Source organism: Tenrec ecaudatus, chromosome 11, assembly GCF_050624435.1.
Source record: "Tenrec ecaudatus isolate mTenEca1 chromosome 11, mTenEca1.hap1, whole genome shotgun sequence".
Taxonomy (NCBI): Eukaryota; Metazoa; Chordata; class Mammalia; order Afrosoricida; family Tenrecidae; genus Tenrec; species Tenrec ecaudatus.
Genome location: NC_134540.1, coordinates 84,732,556 through 84,750,170, shown reverse-complemented (window position 1 = coordinate 84,750,170; position 17,615 = coordinate 84,732,556). Strand labels below are relative to the sequence as shown.

Below are 17,615 nucleotides of genomic sequence, written 5' to 3'. Positions count from 1 at the left end.
CAACTAGACTCCCCAGGCTTTCAGTTCCATTATACTCCACACGGTTGTATGGCTTTTTAGAAAACAGCTGAAACTCAGAACAATCCTAAGGCTGAAGAGCAGGAAAGTCCAGTGGCAGATGGGGCACGGCACCAGATTATCACACCTGTGTGCCCTCTTATGGAGGTGAACTGCTAAAGTATAGGACACAAGGCGGTCTGGATGAAGAAATGAGTTCACTGCTATCTAATCCTTGGTGGATGGTGAAGGAAGCAGAAAGGTATTTATTCCATGCTGTTTCAGATCAAGTCTGGGGAGGGAGGGTTGGCAGCAGATGGGGTGTGCATAAGCTGTGAGGCTTCTTATTTTCCGTGGCAGTATCACCTTCTCCTTAGGCTCATTTCTCCACCACTAAAGCCAAACTATAACAATTCCTCCAAACTTGGCAATTTATAATGAAGAAAATATGGAAAAGTATGGACATCATTAAGGCCTCAGTAACAACCATTTTTACATTGGACCGTGAACCACCATCAACCTTCTGCCTCGCATCCTCATCTATCAGTTAGGGATCTATCTAGGCAGTCAACAGAAGTACAGGGGAAAGATCAACTTAAGTCAAAACTTCAAGAACCATTTGCCAACTGTGAAACACCAGATGAAAAAGCGCAAAGCCTAAAGAATCACCAAGGAAAAAGCAGAAAGGATTGCATAAAAATTCTAGTGGGCTTTTATTTCAACAAAATTAACTTTGTAGACAAAATTTACATTCTCAAACTCTCGGTTCACCTTTTAAAAAAAATATGACAAGACATTCTGGACTCTTACATTTTCACAGGCACAGGCAAGGCAATTGTACCAAATTTTCAAGTTAAATAAGCTTGTTGCATTTTATACCATAAAACTGAACCAAACAGTGACAGACATTCATGAGGTTCAAGTACACCTGTAAGAAATACATGGGCATATGTAATTTTTAAAAACAACACACACACTTTTTTATACCAATACATATCTAAGTATCCAATGCATACATTTCCATTAACGGTAGGCACAACCCTGCAAATACCAAATTACACCAAGCATTTGCTTTTTAGTTTCTTGAATGTAAAATCGGACAATAGGAATATAAACTTACATAGCTGAAAATGCTACACTTTACTGCACGCAATCACAAAGTAACAATGAGGTTGGAAGCAGTTTCCCTCAGGAATGATAGTTTTATCATTTAAAATAGTCAATGGAAAGATTTTTAAAAGCCTTTCATGGGAAAAGCAAGTTAACGAAATTTTGTCTCAACTGGTAAAGATTTGGGAAGCAATAGCTTTTGTGCAATTAGTTACTCACACACACATTTAGAAGATGAATAGTGAACGTCCAATAGGACAATTAGATGGTTCTGATGTTTCTACTCTTTATAGTTCACCTTAGCTTCCATGTCAATGCAAGTTAAGATTCCTCACCAGAAAGTTATATTATGGACTAGATACATGTTTGATATATATATTTCAGAACAAATCACTACTTTTCACCACAGAACTGTCACCTTTTCACCAATTTTAAAAATATAAAATTACACTTTTTTTTCCACCCACATATGCAGATAAAAGTGCTTCTCAAATATCCATGCCCATTTCCATGACCCTGAAATAGGGATAAAGGCATGTATATGTACACTTGTTTTATGTAATTTATTTTTTATTTATCATTGCCAGCGCGAGAAAGGCAATGGCACATCTGATATAAATTTCTGGCTGGGAAATAAATCCAAGAACTCTAAATGCTGCAGGCCCGAAGTGCTGACCCAGTTCATTCACTTCGTGAGCTGCTACCGGACCTGCTTCCTCTCTATAGGCTGCAGGCAATTATACCTCAGCAATTATGAGACCAACAAGGCCCAGGGACAAATGTTGTTTATAACCTCATTACAACCAGACATGTTTGTGAGTTAAAATTATAAAGCCATTTACTCCAACAAATGTGAATGAAAGATAATTAAGAGGCACACTTAGAATATGTCTTTAATTACTAATGGGCTGTGCTTTTCCTTGCTATACAAAGGGATTCAATAGTCAGCAGCAGGTAAGTACAGAGATAGCCTCATCTCTCTCGTTTCTGTTTATAAAGTGCTATCTTTAACAGGGGGAATTTCCTACCCAGCTTTTCAGTAACTTTATCATAGATTTCTAATCGATGCAAGGATTTGTCATACAACCTAAACATTTGTAAGAACTGCTATAAAGCATAGAAACTGTGAATGTATGTTATGATTTCTTAGTGTAGTAAAAATAAAAAGTGTACCTTATAAAGTGAAAATCATTGATTTAAAAATTACTTCACAGAAGCAGAGGATTAACATTTATGCCGATTCGCTAACCATCTAAACCAGCAACGGCTTCTACCGGCAGTGCAACTCTAAGCACCATCAAGTAGGGTGGGTCATGCCAAAGAGGACCTAGGCTCCTAGGGTCCCCAGAGGAGAACCCTGGCAAAGTTACTTTTAGAGCAGCAGAATAACTAATGCAATTCAGAACAATAGGCACTATTTTGTTGAAATATACTGTGGGATCTGAGTGTTCTTTTAACGACAAAACTGTATTCTTAATAAAGTAACTTAATATCAAGTGTAGTGGTTTGAGAGTTACACAGAAACCGGGCTACAGATTAAGTTAAAGTGAAAGTTGCCTTTTTCATATCAGTCCTAAAAACCGAAACTGCTTTTAAAAAAATGTACTGCTACTTATAACACAAATCGGGGTACAAATGAGGTTTCCACTTTTATTCACATTATTCTAATTAGTACTTTTGCATCTCAACTCTGGCCTTCAGTAGTACCTTAATAATGGAATGCCATTAGTAAATAAATAAGGCAGCAAGTAGTTTGGCTCACCTCTGTAACACTATCAGTTCCATTACCATGTGCAGTTCCTGTTGCATTTGGAAGAGTAACCAACTTTTAAAAACTCAAAACTCACTGCCACAGAGTCGATGCTGACTCACAGCGACCAGTAGGGCAGGGTTTAGAAATGCCCAAGTGGGTTTCCGAGACGGTAACTCTTTACTGGAGTAGAAAGCCTGACTTTTCCCCCTCGCAGCAGCCGCTAGTGGTTTCAAACTGCTGACCCTGCAGTTAGCAAGCAGCCCAATGGTTATATAACCAGTACCCAACCAGGGATCTTGTAGGCAAGGGTTAAAGGAAAGACTGCCTTCCCACCCCTACTTTAGACATCTGTCTCGTCTTTAGAATAACGGGCTGCAGGGGCAGAAGGGAAGTGCGCAGGAAGGCACAGGTCAAGGCTTGACGGATCAATGAAAAATCCACTTCGCCTGGGATGCTAGCCGGAAAATCTGCACACAGACAGAAAGCCCGACTACCTTGCCCTTACTTCCTTCACCGGCGCCAACCCTTTGAGCCAGCATTCAGGCGTAGTCTGTCCGGGCCTCCCGTCCGTGCCCAGGCCCCACAGTCTATTGCGGACGACGCATTATGCCTATGTTTTCCTAAAGGGGAGTTATGTTTACCCAAACACGTTGGACTTCGGTCTCAGTTTGAACGAGGATGAGGAGTGGCTTTTCTGAGACCTCTCCTCTTCCTCCTCCTCCTCCAGCGGCTGCTCCAGGTCTCTGAAGGAGGGCGTGGTGTGGATGATCTGGGTTCGGAAACGGATTTTGTTGAGTCTGGGTTTCAACCGCCCGCTGGAGCTGCCCGACACTTTGCGACCGGAATCTTTTGCTCTGCCCCCAGCCCAAGCCTCGGCCTGGTGGTGGTGGTGATGCTGGTGGTGGTGCTCCCCTCCATCCTCTAGGGCGTGCGAGAGTTTGTAGGTGATGAGGTGAGAGGGGAGCACCTTGGAGAGCCTCCAGCGCCCGCCTCCACTGCCCCCAGCACTCTCCGCGTCCACCTCGTCCAAGGCTCCCACCAGGCTCTTGATCTCCTCAGCGACGCTCTGGTTCAGGTACTGCGAGGCCTTTTTCCCGCTGTAGTCCCTGATGTCCACGTCGGCGTCGTAGGCGCCCACCAGCAGCTTCACCACCTCCACGTGGCCGTGCATGGCGGCCAGGTGCAAGGCGGTGTAACCAGCGGTCGTCCTGGCGTTGATGTTCACCGGGAGCTGGTGCTTGTTGGCGAAGTTGACCAGCATGGCCAGGAGCTCCGGCCGGCCGTGCTTGGCGGCCCAGTGCACGCAGGTGAAGCCGGTGATGAAGTCCCGCTTGGCCAGGAGGCTGGGGTCGCAGGTCAGCAACCCTTCCAGGCTCTCCCACTTGCCGTCGGAGGCCGAGAGCATCCAGGCGTGCTCCAGGGGGTCCAGCGTCACCGAGCCCCCGCCGCCGCTCTCCTCCTCCGCCGACGACGCCAGGGAGGCGCTGTCCGAGTCGCCGCCACCTCGGCCGCGCCCTCCCCCGGAGGAGCTCGCCTGGCTACCGCCCCCGGGAAAGAAGCTCCTCTTCATCTGCGGGGAGCTGCCCATCACCATGTCTCGGAAGTTCTTGCGGGCGGACCTCGGGGTGGTGGCCCCTCCGGGGGAGCTGCCCCCCTCCGCCTCCTCCCAGGCGGGGGCCGGCGGCTCCAGCTCCTCGCTGAGCCCGGGGGGCAGCGCCCGGGGTAGGGGCTGCACACCGCGCCGCGAGTTTCTCCTACGGACCTCGGTGCTCTGGGGAGGCACCTGCCCGGGCCTGGGCGGCTCCCCTCCGCTGTCCCCCTCCTGGTTCCCGGGCGCGGGCGAGGCGGCCGGCCGCTCCCCGCCCTCGTCCGAGGGCTGCTCTGGGGGCTCAGTGGTCGTCGTCACGGGCGGCGGGTCGTTCTCCTCCGCGGAGACCCCCGGCTCGTCCTGGCCTGGCTCCGGCTCCGCGGTCACCGAGATCCGCGGCAGATCGCGCAGGGCCGCGGGAGGGGCGGCGTCGCCGTCGGGGGGCGGCGGGGGCTCCCCGGCCTTCTCCGGGGCGGGCGGGCGCCCGGCACTGAACTTCTTCTTGAGGTGCACGTACTTGGCGCCGTCGGCAGGGTCGGTGCGGACAGTGGCCACGGCGTTGACCAGCTGCTTGAAGCGCTCGCGGGCGCGGGCCCGCTGCTCGGGCTCGCCGCCCAGGGCGCCCTTGAAGTGCTCCACCAGCTCCGTGTTGCGGACTCGGCCCTCGTGCTGGGCGAGGAAGCGCAGCACCGCCTCCTGGCTGAGCTCCGCCATCCCCTCCATCTCCGCTGCGGAGTCTCCGGCCGGCGGGCGGCTCGGGCAGAGGGGCGGCGGCTCGGCTACGAGACGCCGGGCTGCTACGGCGCGGCGGCTCTCCTCAGGAACGCCCTCCGCCAGCCTCGCTCGCCGCGGCGTCTGCGGCGGGAGGAGGCCGCCACCCGCTCTCCAGGGCAGCCGCCGCGGACACGCCCCCCGCCCCGAAGCCCGCGTCGCGCAGGCCCCGCCCCGGCCCCGCCCCACTTCCGGTCTCCGCGGCCGCTCCGCAATCACTGCTCCCTCCAGGTTTAGGCGGGCGCCTGAGGACGCGCCTTTTCCCGTCGTGCGTCTTTCGCCCTCACATCCCGAGTTTCCTCCGCTCACTCAGCCCTTGAACTTGTTTTTCCCTCTGGAAAGCAGAGAGTCCGTGTCAGTTCCTTGAGGGCTAGTTCCACGTGTTCGCTCAGTTGGTTTGCGGGGTTAAGGGTGCGGGACCCGCACCTGGTTCCGAGCCACATTGTTACGCTGGTGGCTGGGTTTGACTCCTCCCATTTTCCGTATCCCGCCCCTCCCCCCTCCCCTCGCTCCATTTCCGAGGCAGAGGTTTCGAATCCAGGGCTCTCAGGCTCCTCGGGCGCCCCCTCCTGGGCGTGCGCGCACAGCTCGGCTGGCCACCTCCCCGCCCCTCCCGGCCAGCCCCCGCCGCCGCTGGGCGTCCTCCCTCCGGGGTTACATCCCCTCCCTCCTCCGGCCCCGCCCTATCCCCTTTTCCCGGCTCCTCCTCTCCCGCCCGGACCGCGGCACTCGGGGTACGCCGCCGCTGAGACCGCGCTTACGGCTTGGCCCCCGTCCCGCCCTTCGCCCCGTTCCCACCGGGCACCATGGCCTCCTCCGAAGTGTCGCGGCACCTGGTGAGTCGGGGGCTCCCTCCCGTACCCAATTCCTTCTCCTAAGCCGCCCTTGTGTCCGCCCCAGGGGCCCTGGAATGTCGTTGCCCAGCGCTGTGCCCTCCCCCTCAGGGCCGCAAATCTGTGGACCCCCTCCCCCCCGGTCTGGGCTTCGCGGGCTTCCGAGGTAACTTCCTAGACTCGGGAGTCCGTTGCCCACCCCCGCTCCCGGATTCCCTGGGCCCGTCCCCGCCTTCCTCCCCGGCCCCGGTTTGTCGTCAGCTGCGATTGTGATCAGCGCCCCCTCCCCCGCGGGCCCCTCCCTCAGCCGGTCCCGGAGCCGGATGGAGCGGCGTTCCTGGCCCGGCCGGCCCGAGAAGCCCGTTTCCCCTGGCCGCGGTTGGAAGGGAGGCGTGAGGCCGCCCTGTTCCCGCGCGCAGAAACCGCGCGGTCCGCGCCGGTCGGTTCTCCCTTCGCCCCTCACCGCCCGGGAGCGCCGGGCGGACCCCGCGCCGTTCGCGGCGGGAGCCGAGCCCGGGAGGCCCGGACTTTGAGGAAGTTTTCTCTCGCATGATTTTCTGGTCTTTGCCAAAAGTAAAAGCCCAAAGTAACGTGTGTGCATTGATTTTATAACGGTTTTGAACGCATAAACCCAACCTCGCTGCCACCGAGTGGTTAGCACGTTAGCAGTAAACTTAAAACTGTAAGCAACTTTTGTATTTGGTGACCCTGTACTCCCAGGATCAAGCCCAGCTTCCTCGGCCTTTCAGTGGCTCTGCCCTTTCCAGCCAGCTGTGTTGGTGGCTGTCTAAGTTGTCCTCCATCCGCCTCCCACCCCCCTTCTTGACACCCTTGTACATTAAAAAACATGGTATTGATGTGTCGAGTGTGTTTTACAACTTTCAAATCCCTTTCATATATCATATATATCCATATCCATCTAAATAGGTGTTCATTGGATTGCTAGCCAGTGGTTTTCAAAGGGCGATCACAACTTTACATAATAATAAAACCAAGTTGGTTGATGTTGAGTAGATTCTAACTTATGGTGGCACCAGCTGTTTGAGAGTAGACTTGTGTCTGCAGGGATTTCTGTAGCTGTGACTTCCAGAAAGCGGGCCTGGCCTTTCTTTTGATGCACCTTGGGGTGTTAATTGAGCCACCAGCCTTTCAGTTAATAGTAGAATGGTGTGTAAGGACATCATCATATTTAGCGTTAGTGGAATATGTCCTGGGCTTAAAAAAAGTTTTATTTCCTTGTACTGATCACTGTTCATAGAAACAACTTCTGGTTTGCGCAGCCTTCTCAATTCAGTCTTTATGTGTATGCTGAGAGGGAAGGAGAGCTGTCCAAAGTTACACAGCTCTTGTTTTGTAGAACCTGGGCAAGTTTTTTCCTTCTTGGATTCAGATATTTAGAAGTATACGAGTATCTCCGGTCCTTAGTAAAATCTCAATTTGTTGTGTAAACTGCCTTGTTCCTTGGCTCGCTGTGTTTGTGTTCGTGTTTGGGTGGATTGGGAGAAAGATAAGGCTTTCTACTCCCATGAAGTGTTAATAGTCTCGGAAACTCACCCTGGCCTATAGGGTCTCCATGAGATGGCAGTGACTTTATGGGTGATGAAGAATTTTGAAAGGTATTGGTGAAGGTCAGGAGCCCTGGTAGCTTAGTGGGTTATGCATTGGGCCGCTAACCACAAGGGCAGCAATGAAACCACTCTGCAGGAGATAGGTGAGGTTTCCTACTCCTGGAAAGAATTACAGCCTCAGAAAGCACTGGTGCAGAGCTTTAGAATCGAATTGATGGCAGTGAATTTGGTTTGGTAAAGAAGTATGGTCTATACGGAATCAGCTTTGACTGAAGAGAGAGGCTGTCTCCATTTATTCACTGTCAGATTGTCAGTTGCTTGCACTTCATTTGTTTGGAGGCTACTTTTGCTTTAAAAACCTTTTATTTTGAGGGAATTATAGATTCACATTCGGTTGTTAGAAATAGTAGAGATCCTTATACCCCTTTTCCAGCTTCCACCTAGGCAACACCTTCCCAAATGTAAGTACAATAGCCTAAGCTGGTTATAAACATTTCTGTGTGCATTTCAAGCCAGCCATCATTTGTCTGTGGGGACTTATGTATGGCTATTTTGCTAGGTAAGTTCAAGTAGATTCGAGACTAAGTCTAGGAAGAAAGGCCTGGTGATTTCCCCAAAACCAGCCAGTGAAAACTATGATTCACAACGACTCAGTATTGTGTGTTGGGGGGTGAGTCAGCAGATGCTAACAATTCCAACTATTGTTTCTGGGGATTCACCCATGTTGTGTGTTGCTTTTGATTCCACCGCATATCAACCTGATTGTTGTACTGCGGTGGCTGTGTGATGCTGGAAGCTATACCACTGGTATTTCAAATAGGTTACGGTCATGGCGGTGTTGTTAATTGCTGAACAGTGTTTCAGGGTATGGATATACCATAGTTTGAAAGATATCTGGTTGGTTTTCAATAGTTATAAACGAACACTCATGTGCCGGGTTTTCAGGATAAATTCCCAGGAATAAACTTGCTGGGTTGTATGGCCATTGCATGCATAGTTATAAGAAAGTGTGTATTTTACATTGCCACCTGAGATATCTGAGTGATCCAGTTTCTCTTCATCCTCACTGGCATTTGGTGTTGCCTCTGTTTTTCATTTTAGCCATTGTGATAGGTATGTATCAATCAGTGTACTGAAAGGGGCTTAGTGGTTTAGTGGTTATACATGGGGCAAGGTTAGCACTTCGAAACCACCAGCCTCTTGGGGGAAAGGCCGGGCTTTCTACTTGAGTAAATAGTTACAGTCTTGGAAAGCCACAGGGGCAGGTCTACTTATAGGGTTACTATGGGTTAATATTGACTCAATGGCAGTGAGTTAATAACTATAGAACCAGGAGCCCTGGTGGCATTGTGGTCACGCATTGTACTGCAATCCACAAGGTTAGGAGTTTGAATCCAACAGTGCTCCATGAGAGAAAGACAGGACTTTCTACTTCCATAAAGATTTGCAGGGAAGTTTCACCCTGTCTTGTAGGGTTGCTGTAGTCAGCATTGACTCAATAGCAGTGAATTAAAAAAAAAATTTTTTTAGTGGTTTTAGTGACTACTGAGTATAGGAGAATGAGGCAGCTTTCTACTCCCATCAAGAGTTAGTCTCGGAAATCTATAGGGACAGTTCTGCTTTGTCCTGTAGGGTCTCTGAGTGGGCATTGACTTGATGCCAGTGGATTTGGGAATGACTATTGATGTTGAATATCTTTTTATGTGCTTGACATCTGTCATTTTTAGTAAAATATCGCTTCATGCCTTTTACCTGGTTTCTAAAGGCTTTTGTTGGTTTTCAATTAGCAATAGTCACAGCTCTGCCACTATACCAACTCACTATGTAACACTGGATTTTCTTTCTTTTAGCTGTTGAGTTTAAAGTTTAAGATTTGTGTCATCACAAGGTCTTTTGCAGAGCAAACCTCTTAATTTTGATGAAGTATTTTATTAGTTTTTCCTTTTATGGTTCATGCTTTTGGGGTCAAACTAAGAACTCTGCCTCACTCTAGAATCCAAAGAATTTCCCCTTTAAAACGGGTAGTTTTGCATTTTGTATTTAAGCCTGATTCATTTTATCTGAGGCATTTGTTCATTTTTTCCCCTTTCTTTCTCATACTCTTTGTTAGCTGCCCTGCCATGCCCCCCGGGTTTATTTTTTGTTTTATTGGCGCATAGTCCACATATCATACAATTCAGTTGTTCAATCATGTCAAGAATTGTTCAGTCATTACTACATCAATTTCAGAACATTTTCTTTCTTTCCCAGGTAATTATTAATTCAGTTACTATCTCTGTAGATTTAACTGTCTTGGATTTCGTAAAAAGAAAATCATAAACAAAGAGGAACCAAATAACAATAAAAAACCCAGACAACAATGACAAAACAGAAAAACCTCCATAGAAAAGAAAGCAGAAAGTATTAAAAACTGATAAATGATAAAGTACACCATCCTCTCTGTCCGATTATTCACAATCATATCCATGAACTATGTATGGTCTGAAGGGATTCACTGGAGACCTAATCTGCATGAACTCACTGCCATCAAGTTGATGGGAACTCATAGTAGAGTTGCCCCTGTGGGTTTCTGAGTCTAACTTTATGGGAGTAGAACGCCCTTTCTCTTGTGGAGCTGCTGGTGGTTTCAAAGTGCTGACCTTGTGGGTCGTAGTCCAATGCGTAATCACAACACCACCAGGGAGGACTCTGCAAATAGATTCTGGGCTCTCTGTTATCCATAGCCTTCTGCAAACTGGGTGTTCCGAATGTAAGCTCTGATACGGTTTCCTCCTCCAGAATTGGATTTTACCTGTTTTGGCCTTTGGACAAATTTCTTAAGTGCCATTTTTAAAAGGTTATCAATTTATTTGCTTCTACACTTTTTTTCTGCAACCCGTTGAGCCTATTTATGTGGGGTCTTTTTATTTTTCATTCCATTCTGTTACTGCTTTGTTCTGTTGTTTGTAGGGTTGCGTGAGTCAGAACTGACTTGATGTCACCTAACAACAACAGCAACATGTCTTGTTATTCCTCCACCACCGCACTGTCTCGATATCTAACAAAATAATAGACCTGACATAGAAAAACAAATACCAGCTGGCACCAGTCTTTTCCGACCTCTGGTGACTCCCTGTATTTCAGAGCAGAACTGCTCCTTACAGTTCTCATGCCTGTGACCTTGTGGACTCTGATATTCAGGCCTTTCTTCCCAGGCAACTCTTGAGTGGCTTTTCACTGCCAGCCTTTCAGTTAGCAGTTGAGTGCTTACTGATTTGCACCAATCAGAGCCTCTTCTTTTTCAAAAGTGCCTTAGTTATTTTCAAAAAGTGGTTTACTTCCTTTGCCTTACCAATTTTAGAACAATCTTGCTTAAACCTATAAAAACCTTGCTAAGATTTTCATTGAAATTACATTGAATTTATCAAGTTTGGTAGAATTGACATCTTTACTATATTGGGGCTTGACCTAGCAAAAGCTGGACAATGAGTAAAGATGACCAAAGAAGAATTATGGTGTTGGAGAACAACACTGTGGGCTGCTTGAACATTGAGCAAATCTGTGTTGGAAGAGGTACAGCCAGAATATTCCTTAAAATTAAGGCTGGCAAGACTGTCTCATTTACTTAGACCTATTATCAGGAGACATCAGCCCCAGGAAAAGGACTTCATTAGGAAATTATCAAACAACATTGTTACCAGAACATTTAAACAGAATTTAGCAGATCTTTCCAACAGTGGTTGCAGCAGTACATTGACTAAGATCGCCCAGAAATTCAATCCAGACCAGAACGTGGAACAAGGGCTATCATTGTTAACCTCAGGTGGATCTTGGCTGCAAGCAGAGCTTACCAGAAAAATATTTGTGTTTCATTGACAAAGCCATTCAGCTGTGTGGATATATCATAACAAATCACGGATAACATTGAGAAGAATGGGAATTCCAGAACATTTCATTGTACTTATGTGGAACCTGTCCCTGGAACCAAGAGGCAGTTGTTTGAGTAGAACCAGGGAATACTGCATGGTTTCAATCAGAAAAAGTGCATCAGAGGACCTGATGCAAAGGGCTTAAGTGGAGAGCAAATGCTTTGAGAATGATTGGGGCAGGAAATGTGCGATGTGCTTTATACAATTGATGTATGTATATGTATGGATTGTGATGAGTTGTATGAGCCCCTAATAAAATGTAAAAAAAGAAAAGGAAAAAAATGATTAGGGCAAAGAATGTACAGATGTGTTTTATACAATTGATGTATGTGTATGTATGGATTGTGATAAGAGTTGTATGAGCCCCTAATAAAATGTTTTAAAAAAGTGCATCAGGTTGTATCCTGTCACCATTCGTATTCAGTCTGTAGGCTGAGTACATGACTCAGGAAGCTGGACTCTGAAAAGAACATAGTATTAGGGTTAGAGGAAGGTTTATTACCACCTGTGACAAGCAGATGAGATAACCTTGCTTGCTGAAAGGTAAGAGGGCTTGAAACACTTGCTAATGGAGATCAAGAACTGCAGGTTTCAGTGTGTGTGACAACTCACTGAACGAAACCCACAGCCTCCCAACAGGATCAGCACTCAGCGTCACGAGAAAGAAAAGATTGAAGTTGTCAAGGATTTCATTTTGCTTGGATTCACAGCCAATACTCATAGAAACATCAGTTAAGAAAGTTAAATGTTGTTTCATTAGACAGACCGCTTTTTGAAGTACAAGGATGCCACTTTGAAGACTAAGGTGTGCCTGACCCAAGCCATGATATTATCACTTGCTTCATATGCATGTCAAAGTTAGGCCATCAATATGAACAACCAAGAAGTGGTGGTGCATTTGAATTATGTTGGTGAAAAATATTGAAAGTACCATGAGCGTCCAGAAAAACAAACAAATTGTATTTGGAAGAAATACAGTCAGAATGCTCCTTAGAAACCAGGATGGCAAGACTTCACCTCACATATTTTGGACATGTTATCGGGAGAAACCAGTCCACGGAAAGAATGTAGTGTTTGGTAAAGTACAAGGTCGAGAATTAGAGAAACACCATCAAGAAGGTGAATTGACACAGTGGTTTTAACAACGGGTTTAAATATACCCGTTGTGAGAATGGCCCAAAGATCCCGCAGAGCTTCATTCTCTTGTACAGAGGGTCCCATGAGCCAACTGGATGGCACGTAACAACAATCCCTCATGAGTTGATCAAGTCTAAGAAGATGAGAGTGGGATGCAATGCCCTGACTCAGGGTATGACTGATGCTATCCACTGAAAGGAAATGTTCTCTGGGATGTGCTCTGCTACCCAAATAAGCGGACACCCTGAGGAAAATGGCGTGCTTTTTGCTGGGTCTGAAATCTTCATCTGGCTCATTGAAGTCCGGTTCTTTGGGCTTGAGTCATCAGTCTACCATATTCCCTCATGATCGTAGCAGTTGTTGGCCTGCCATCTTATCTGCTCCCTGTGGATCCATTTAACATTGGAGCTACCAGCCTGTTGGCTTCCTACCATTCTTGGGTTCATCAACCTCCTCAGCTACATGAATCAAGAGAAGCCTCTAGTCAAAAATGTAACCATGTAACTTGTTTACATTTGGACTTGCGCTCTTCTATAACTAGACATTTACTTTCTATTGAGTCCTTGGTATCAGCTCTCCCTCCCCGCTCCCCTGTGAACTCTTGATAAATTATAAATTATTATTATTTTCATATCCTCCTGGAGGGTGTGCATTTGGTTATGTGTTAATCATTGCAAGCACTTTCCCCCTTTCTCCTCACCCCACCATCCTTCCCCTTCTGGTATTGCTACTCCCATTCCTGGATTTCATGAGCTCTTTTATCTGGACCTGTTCACACGCTCCAGTCTAGCCTGCAGTGAAAGGCAGTACCGGCGTCATGATAGTAGGGGGGCGAGGAAGCTTCAAGGAAGCGGAGGAATATTATGTGTTTATCATTCCCGGTTTCCCTGCCATACTTCGGAACTTTTTGTCCTTTCAGTTATCTTATTGTGAAGATATGAAGATCTTAGAGGCTGCCATCATTTGTTTAAGGTGTGGCTCTTAATTTTTTACTTTAGTACCGTGGAGTTAATTACCACCGCCATTGCCTTTGAATATTCCCTTGTCTCCACCGAAAGAGAAAGTTTTTCTCCCTATGGATGCTGATGTGAAATCATAGTGTAATGAAAGACATGACTCCCTACTCCACTTCTTTGAAAGCTTTCTTAGAGAATCCTGTGTGGTTTCTTAGACTGATCCTTTGACACCTAGTTGGACCAATCTTCCTATGCATCTCAATTTATGTTTTACATTATTAATGTTTGAGTAATTAACTTTTAAAGAGGTTTGCCCTCAATTAAATGATCTGCCTTCACAAAGACTAACCTACATTATTCTGTGTCTCTCTCATAGCCATGACCTTGTATGTTTAAAGACAGATATGAATGTGTTTGTTTTTCTTAATGTAAACTCTTCACCTTGAGTGGTTTTACTCTTTAAAAAAATCATTTTATTGGGGCTTGAACACCATCCATCTATCCATACATTATGTCAAGCACATTTGTACATTTGTTGCCATAATAATTCTCAAAACATTTGCTGTTTCCCTGAGCCCTTGGTATCAGCTCCTCATTTCCCCTCCCTCCCTGCCCTCACCTCCCTCATGAGCCCTTGATAATTTATAAATTGTTATTTTGTCATGTCTTCCATTGTCTGACCTCTCCCATCACTCACTTTTCTGTTGTCCGTCCCCAAGGGAGGGGATTATATGTAGATCCTTGTAATCTATTCCCCCTTTCGACCTCACCTTCTCTCCACGCTCCCAGTATCTCTACTCTCACCACAGGTCCTGAGGGGTTCATCTGTCCTGGACTCCCTGTGTTTCCAGTTCCTTTGTATACCAGTATGCATCCTCTGGTCTAGCCGGATTTGTATGGTACTATTGGTATCATGATAGTGGGGGAGGGGGAAGGAAGCATTTAAGAACTAGAAGAAAGTTGTATGTTTCAACATTGCTACATTGCACCCTGACTGGCTTGTCTCCTCCCCCCAGCCCTTCTGTAATGGGATGACCATTTGCCTACAAATGGGCTTTGGGTCCCCACTCTGCACCCCCCCCATTCATAATGAGAGAATTTTTTGTTCTTTGATGCCTGATACCTGATCCCATTGATACCTCGTGATCACACAGGCTAGTGTCCTTCTTCCATGGGGGCTTTGTTGCTTCTCAGCTAGATGGCTGCTTGTTAATCTCAAGCCTTTAAGAAGCTATATCTTTTGATAGCCAGGCATCATCAGCTTTCTTCACCACATTAACTCATGCACCCATTTTGTCTTCAGCGATTGTGTGGGGAAGGTGAGCATTATGGAATGCCAGTTTAATAGAACAAAGTGTTCTTGCATTGAGGGAGTACTTAAGTAGAGATCCAATGTCCTTCTGCTACCTTAATACTAAACCTATAAATATATGCACATAGATCTATTCCCCCATCATATATAAGTATATTTATATATGTACATGCCTGTATTTAGAGCTCTATAAATACCCTTTGCCTCCTAGTTCTTTCCTCTATTTCCTTTTACTTTCCTCTTGGTTACTTTGTCCTTGATCAAGCCCTACCAGGCCTTTTACACCCTCCTCACCACTGATTTTGGATCATTTGTTGTTCCTTTATCTCTGGGTTTGTTAACACCACTTCTTCCCCCACCCCCACCCTGGAACCATTGGTCAGTTGTTTTCTCTTCCAGATTGTTCATCCAGCCTATCTTATCTAGATAGACCTGCATAGATAATAATATGCACAAAAACAAGACAGAGCAAATCAAAGCAACAATAGAAAACAAAATGACAAAAAAGAGTAAAGCCTATAAATAGTTCATGGTCTGTTTGTTGACCATTAGGAGTGTTTTCCAGTGGAGTCGATGGGGTGCAACACCCTGGCCCCAAAGTCTATTTTTGGTACTCCCTCTGGACTTCTTTGCTCTGCCTCATTGCACGCCCTTAGTGTTTTGCCTCCGTCTGGTGGGGTCACATTGGGCGCAATTCCACACTGTGTCTCCAGTGTTGTCCCTTGTAGGGCTATGGGTCAGTGAGGGATGTCATGTCTAGTAGTGAGGCCGGCCCTATGATCCTCTCTGCATTGGCTGCTCTGAGCAGGGAAAAGGTCTTCAAGGTTTTGTAGGTCAGGATGTGCTCCACTCTCTTCCTCCCCCTCATTTGGCCCTGTGTGCTCTGATCAGTCATGTCCCTCTCCCTGAGCTGCAGCTTCAGTGCTGTCCTCTAAAGTCAGTTCTTCTGAGGGGAGGGGCAGCTGGCCATGTAGTTGGGATTGGGGCCCACCCCTCAGAGCTCTCTATTGGTTCCTGCTTCCTGCTGGTATGTTGCATTCACATCTTGGAGCACAAGTTGAAGTCTGGTGAGTGGTTTTATTCTTGCTGAATGTTAAGTAACTAAAGTATAAACTGTCATAGGTAGCCAAGAGCTATCTTTTAGTATATTTATCTGATCTAATTATATTTTTTTCTTTATTATTTTATTTCATTTTTGACATTTTCTGGTAAGTTATTATTTTTTATATTTCTATTGGCACCTAATCCACATATCATATTAATACAATTCAATAGTTAAATTGTTCAGTCATATCAAGAAGAATTGTACAATCATTACTAGAATTTTAGTCCATTGCCCCCTCCATGGTTAAATTGCCTTTAAAATGAGTTGTGTAATCACAATCAGTTCTAGTGCTCCCTCCTCCTTTCTAATTTTATTGTCTACTACCCAAATCCCCTCTCCCTCCCTGTCATCCCACTACCCATCCTTCCATCCCCTATAAACCCTTGCAACAATTACTATCTTTGCATCTACTACTTCTCTGCTTCACAAGCTGGAAAACCCCACAAACGAACAAAAAAAAAACCAGAAAATAAAGTGGTCAGGATAAAATAATAATATAAAGATAAAAGTACAAACAAATGAGTAAGAGAAAAAAGACCATCCTCAATACTTAAAACCCAGGTAAGAAATTTTAGTCATGGAACATGCAAGAGATACTTGCACATAGAACAAATTCAGGTCGGGTCTAAAGGGAGGTCAGCTGACCAAGAATCAAGTTTCCTTGAGCATAATCAAGACCACATTGATCTCTGTCTGATAGTAAGCCTATTTGAGACCCTTGCCTGTAGCCAGTGGGGGTCTGCCAGTGGTTTAATCTAACTAGTTTCTCTGCAGATGGCTTTTGGGCTCCCACTGCCCTCCACAGCCTTCTCCTGCTTGGGTGTTCGTAATTTTAGTTCTGATACTTTTCCCTTTGTCATATTGGACTTTTGTTATTGTCATCTTTGGATCACACAATCTGGTGTGCTTCTTCCATGTGGATTTAGATGACTCCTCGCTTAGAAGGCTGCTTGTTTGAATACATGCCTTTAAGACCCCAGAAACTTTTCTAATTGATAGCCAGGTACCATCTGCTTTCTTCACCACACCTTCCTGTAGCACCCTTATCTTCAGTGATCCTTTCAGAAAGATGAGCAGAGCTACGTTATCAGAACTGTTCTTGGATTGGGGCTAGAGTTAACTAGGAACCCAGAACCCATCTACTTGCCCATGGGACATGCATGACTCAGGTTTACTTTGGTGGCTGTAATATGACAAAAATCAAGACCCCATAGGACCACCTATACTCACAACAGCAACAAACCAACCAGCAAACAAACAGAACTTATCCTCCCCACCAACCCCCTCCCACCCCACCCCCAAAAGAAAAAAACCAAGCTAAAGGCAGGAAAGTGAAAATCCAGAGAAAACAAAAAAGGACAACATTGTTACTCATCTTCCCCCCCCCCCCCCCCCCGGTATAAGGTGTTTGCACTGATGATCAGTTTTCCTAGTGATACAGCACTCTGAATCACTGTATGAGGAGTCTGAGTGAGCACAGTTCCTATGAGTTGATTGTGAGTTGTTTACCCTAAGTATGGGGCTTGGTGCCAGGGAGGACCTTACTGGATCAATTCTTCCAAGTTCAGATCCCTGCG

At 46.3% G+C, this 17,615-nt stretch overlaps 2 protein-coding genes across 2 annotated transcripts in view; one reads left to right on the top strand and one right to left on the bottom strand.

The window, feature by feature from the left end:
- Nucleotides 1-699: 699 nt before the first annotated feature.
- Nucleotides 700-5,316, bottom strand: SOWAHC (sosondowah ankyrin repeat domain family member C). The gene has a single exon (XM_075563373.1). The coding sequence runs from the start codon at nucleotides 5,169-5,171 to the stop codon at nucleotides 3,498-3,500; it is 1,674 nt and encodes a 557-aa protein (XP_075419488.1). The 5' UTR covers nucleotides 5,172-5,316; the 3' UTR covers nucleotides 700-3,497.
- Nucleotides 5,317-5,901: 585 nt separating this feature from the next.
- The window catches only part of SEPTIN10 (septin 10), a 55,283-nt gene continuing 43,569 nt past the window's right edge, over nucleotides 5,902-17,615 (top strand). The window contains exon 1 of the mRNA XM_075563370.1: nucleotides 5,902-6,055. Coding sequence (XP_075419485.1) covers nucleotides 6,026-6,055 — 30 coding nt within the window. The 5' untranslated portion in view covers nucleotides 5,902-6,025. The remainder of the gene's footprint in view (nucleotides 6,056-17,615) is intronic.

Excerpts from the sequence above, each read along its gene's own strand:
- SOWAHC (XM_075563373.1), bottom strand. The coding sequence starts at position 5,171 with ATGGAGGGGATGGCGGAGCTCAGCCAGGAGGCGGTGCTGCGCTTCCTC.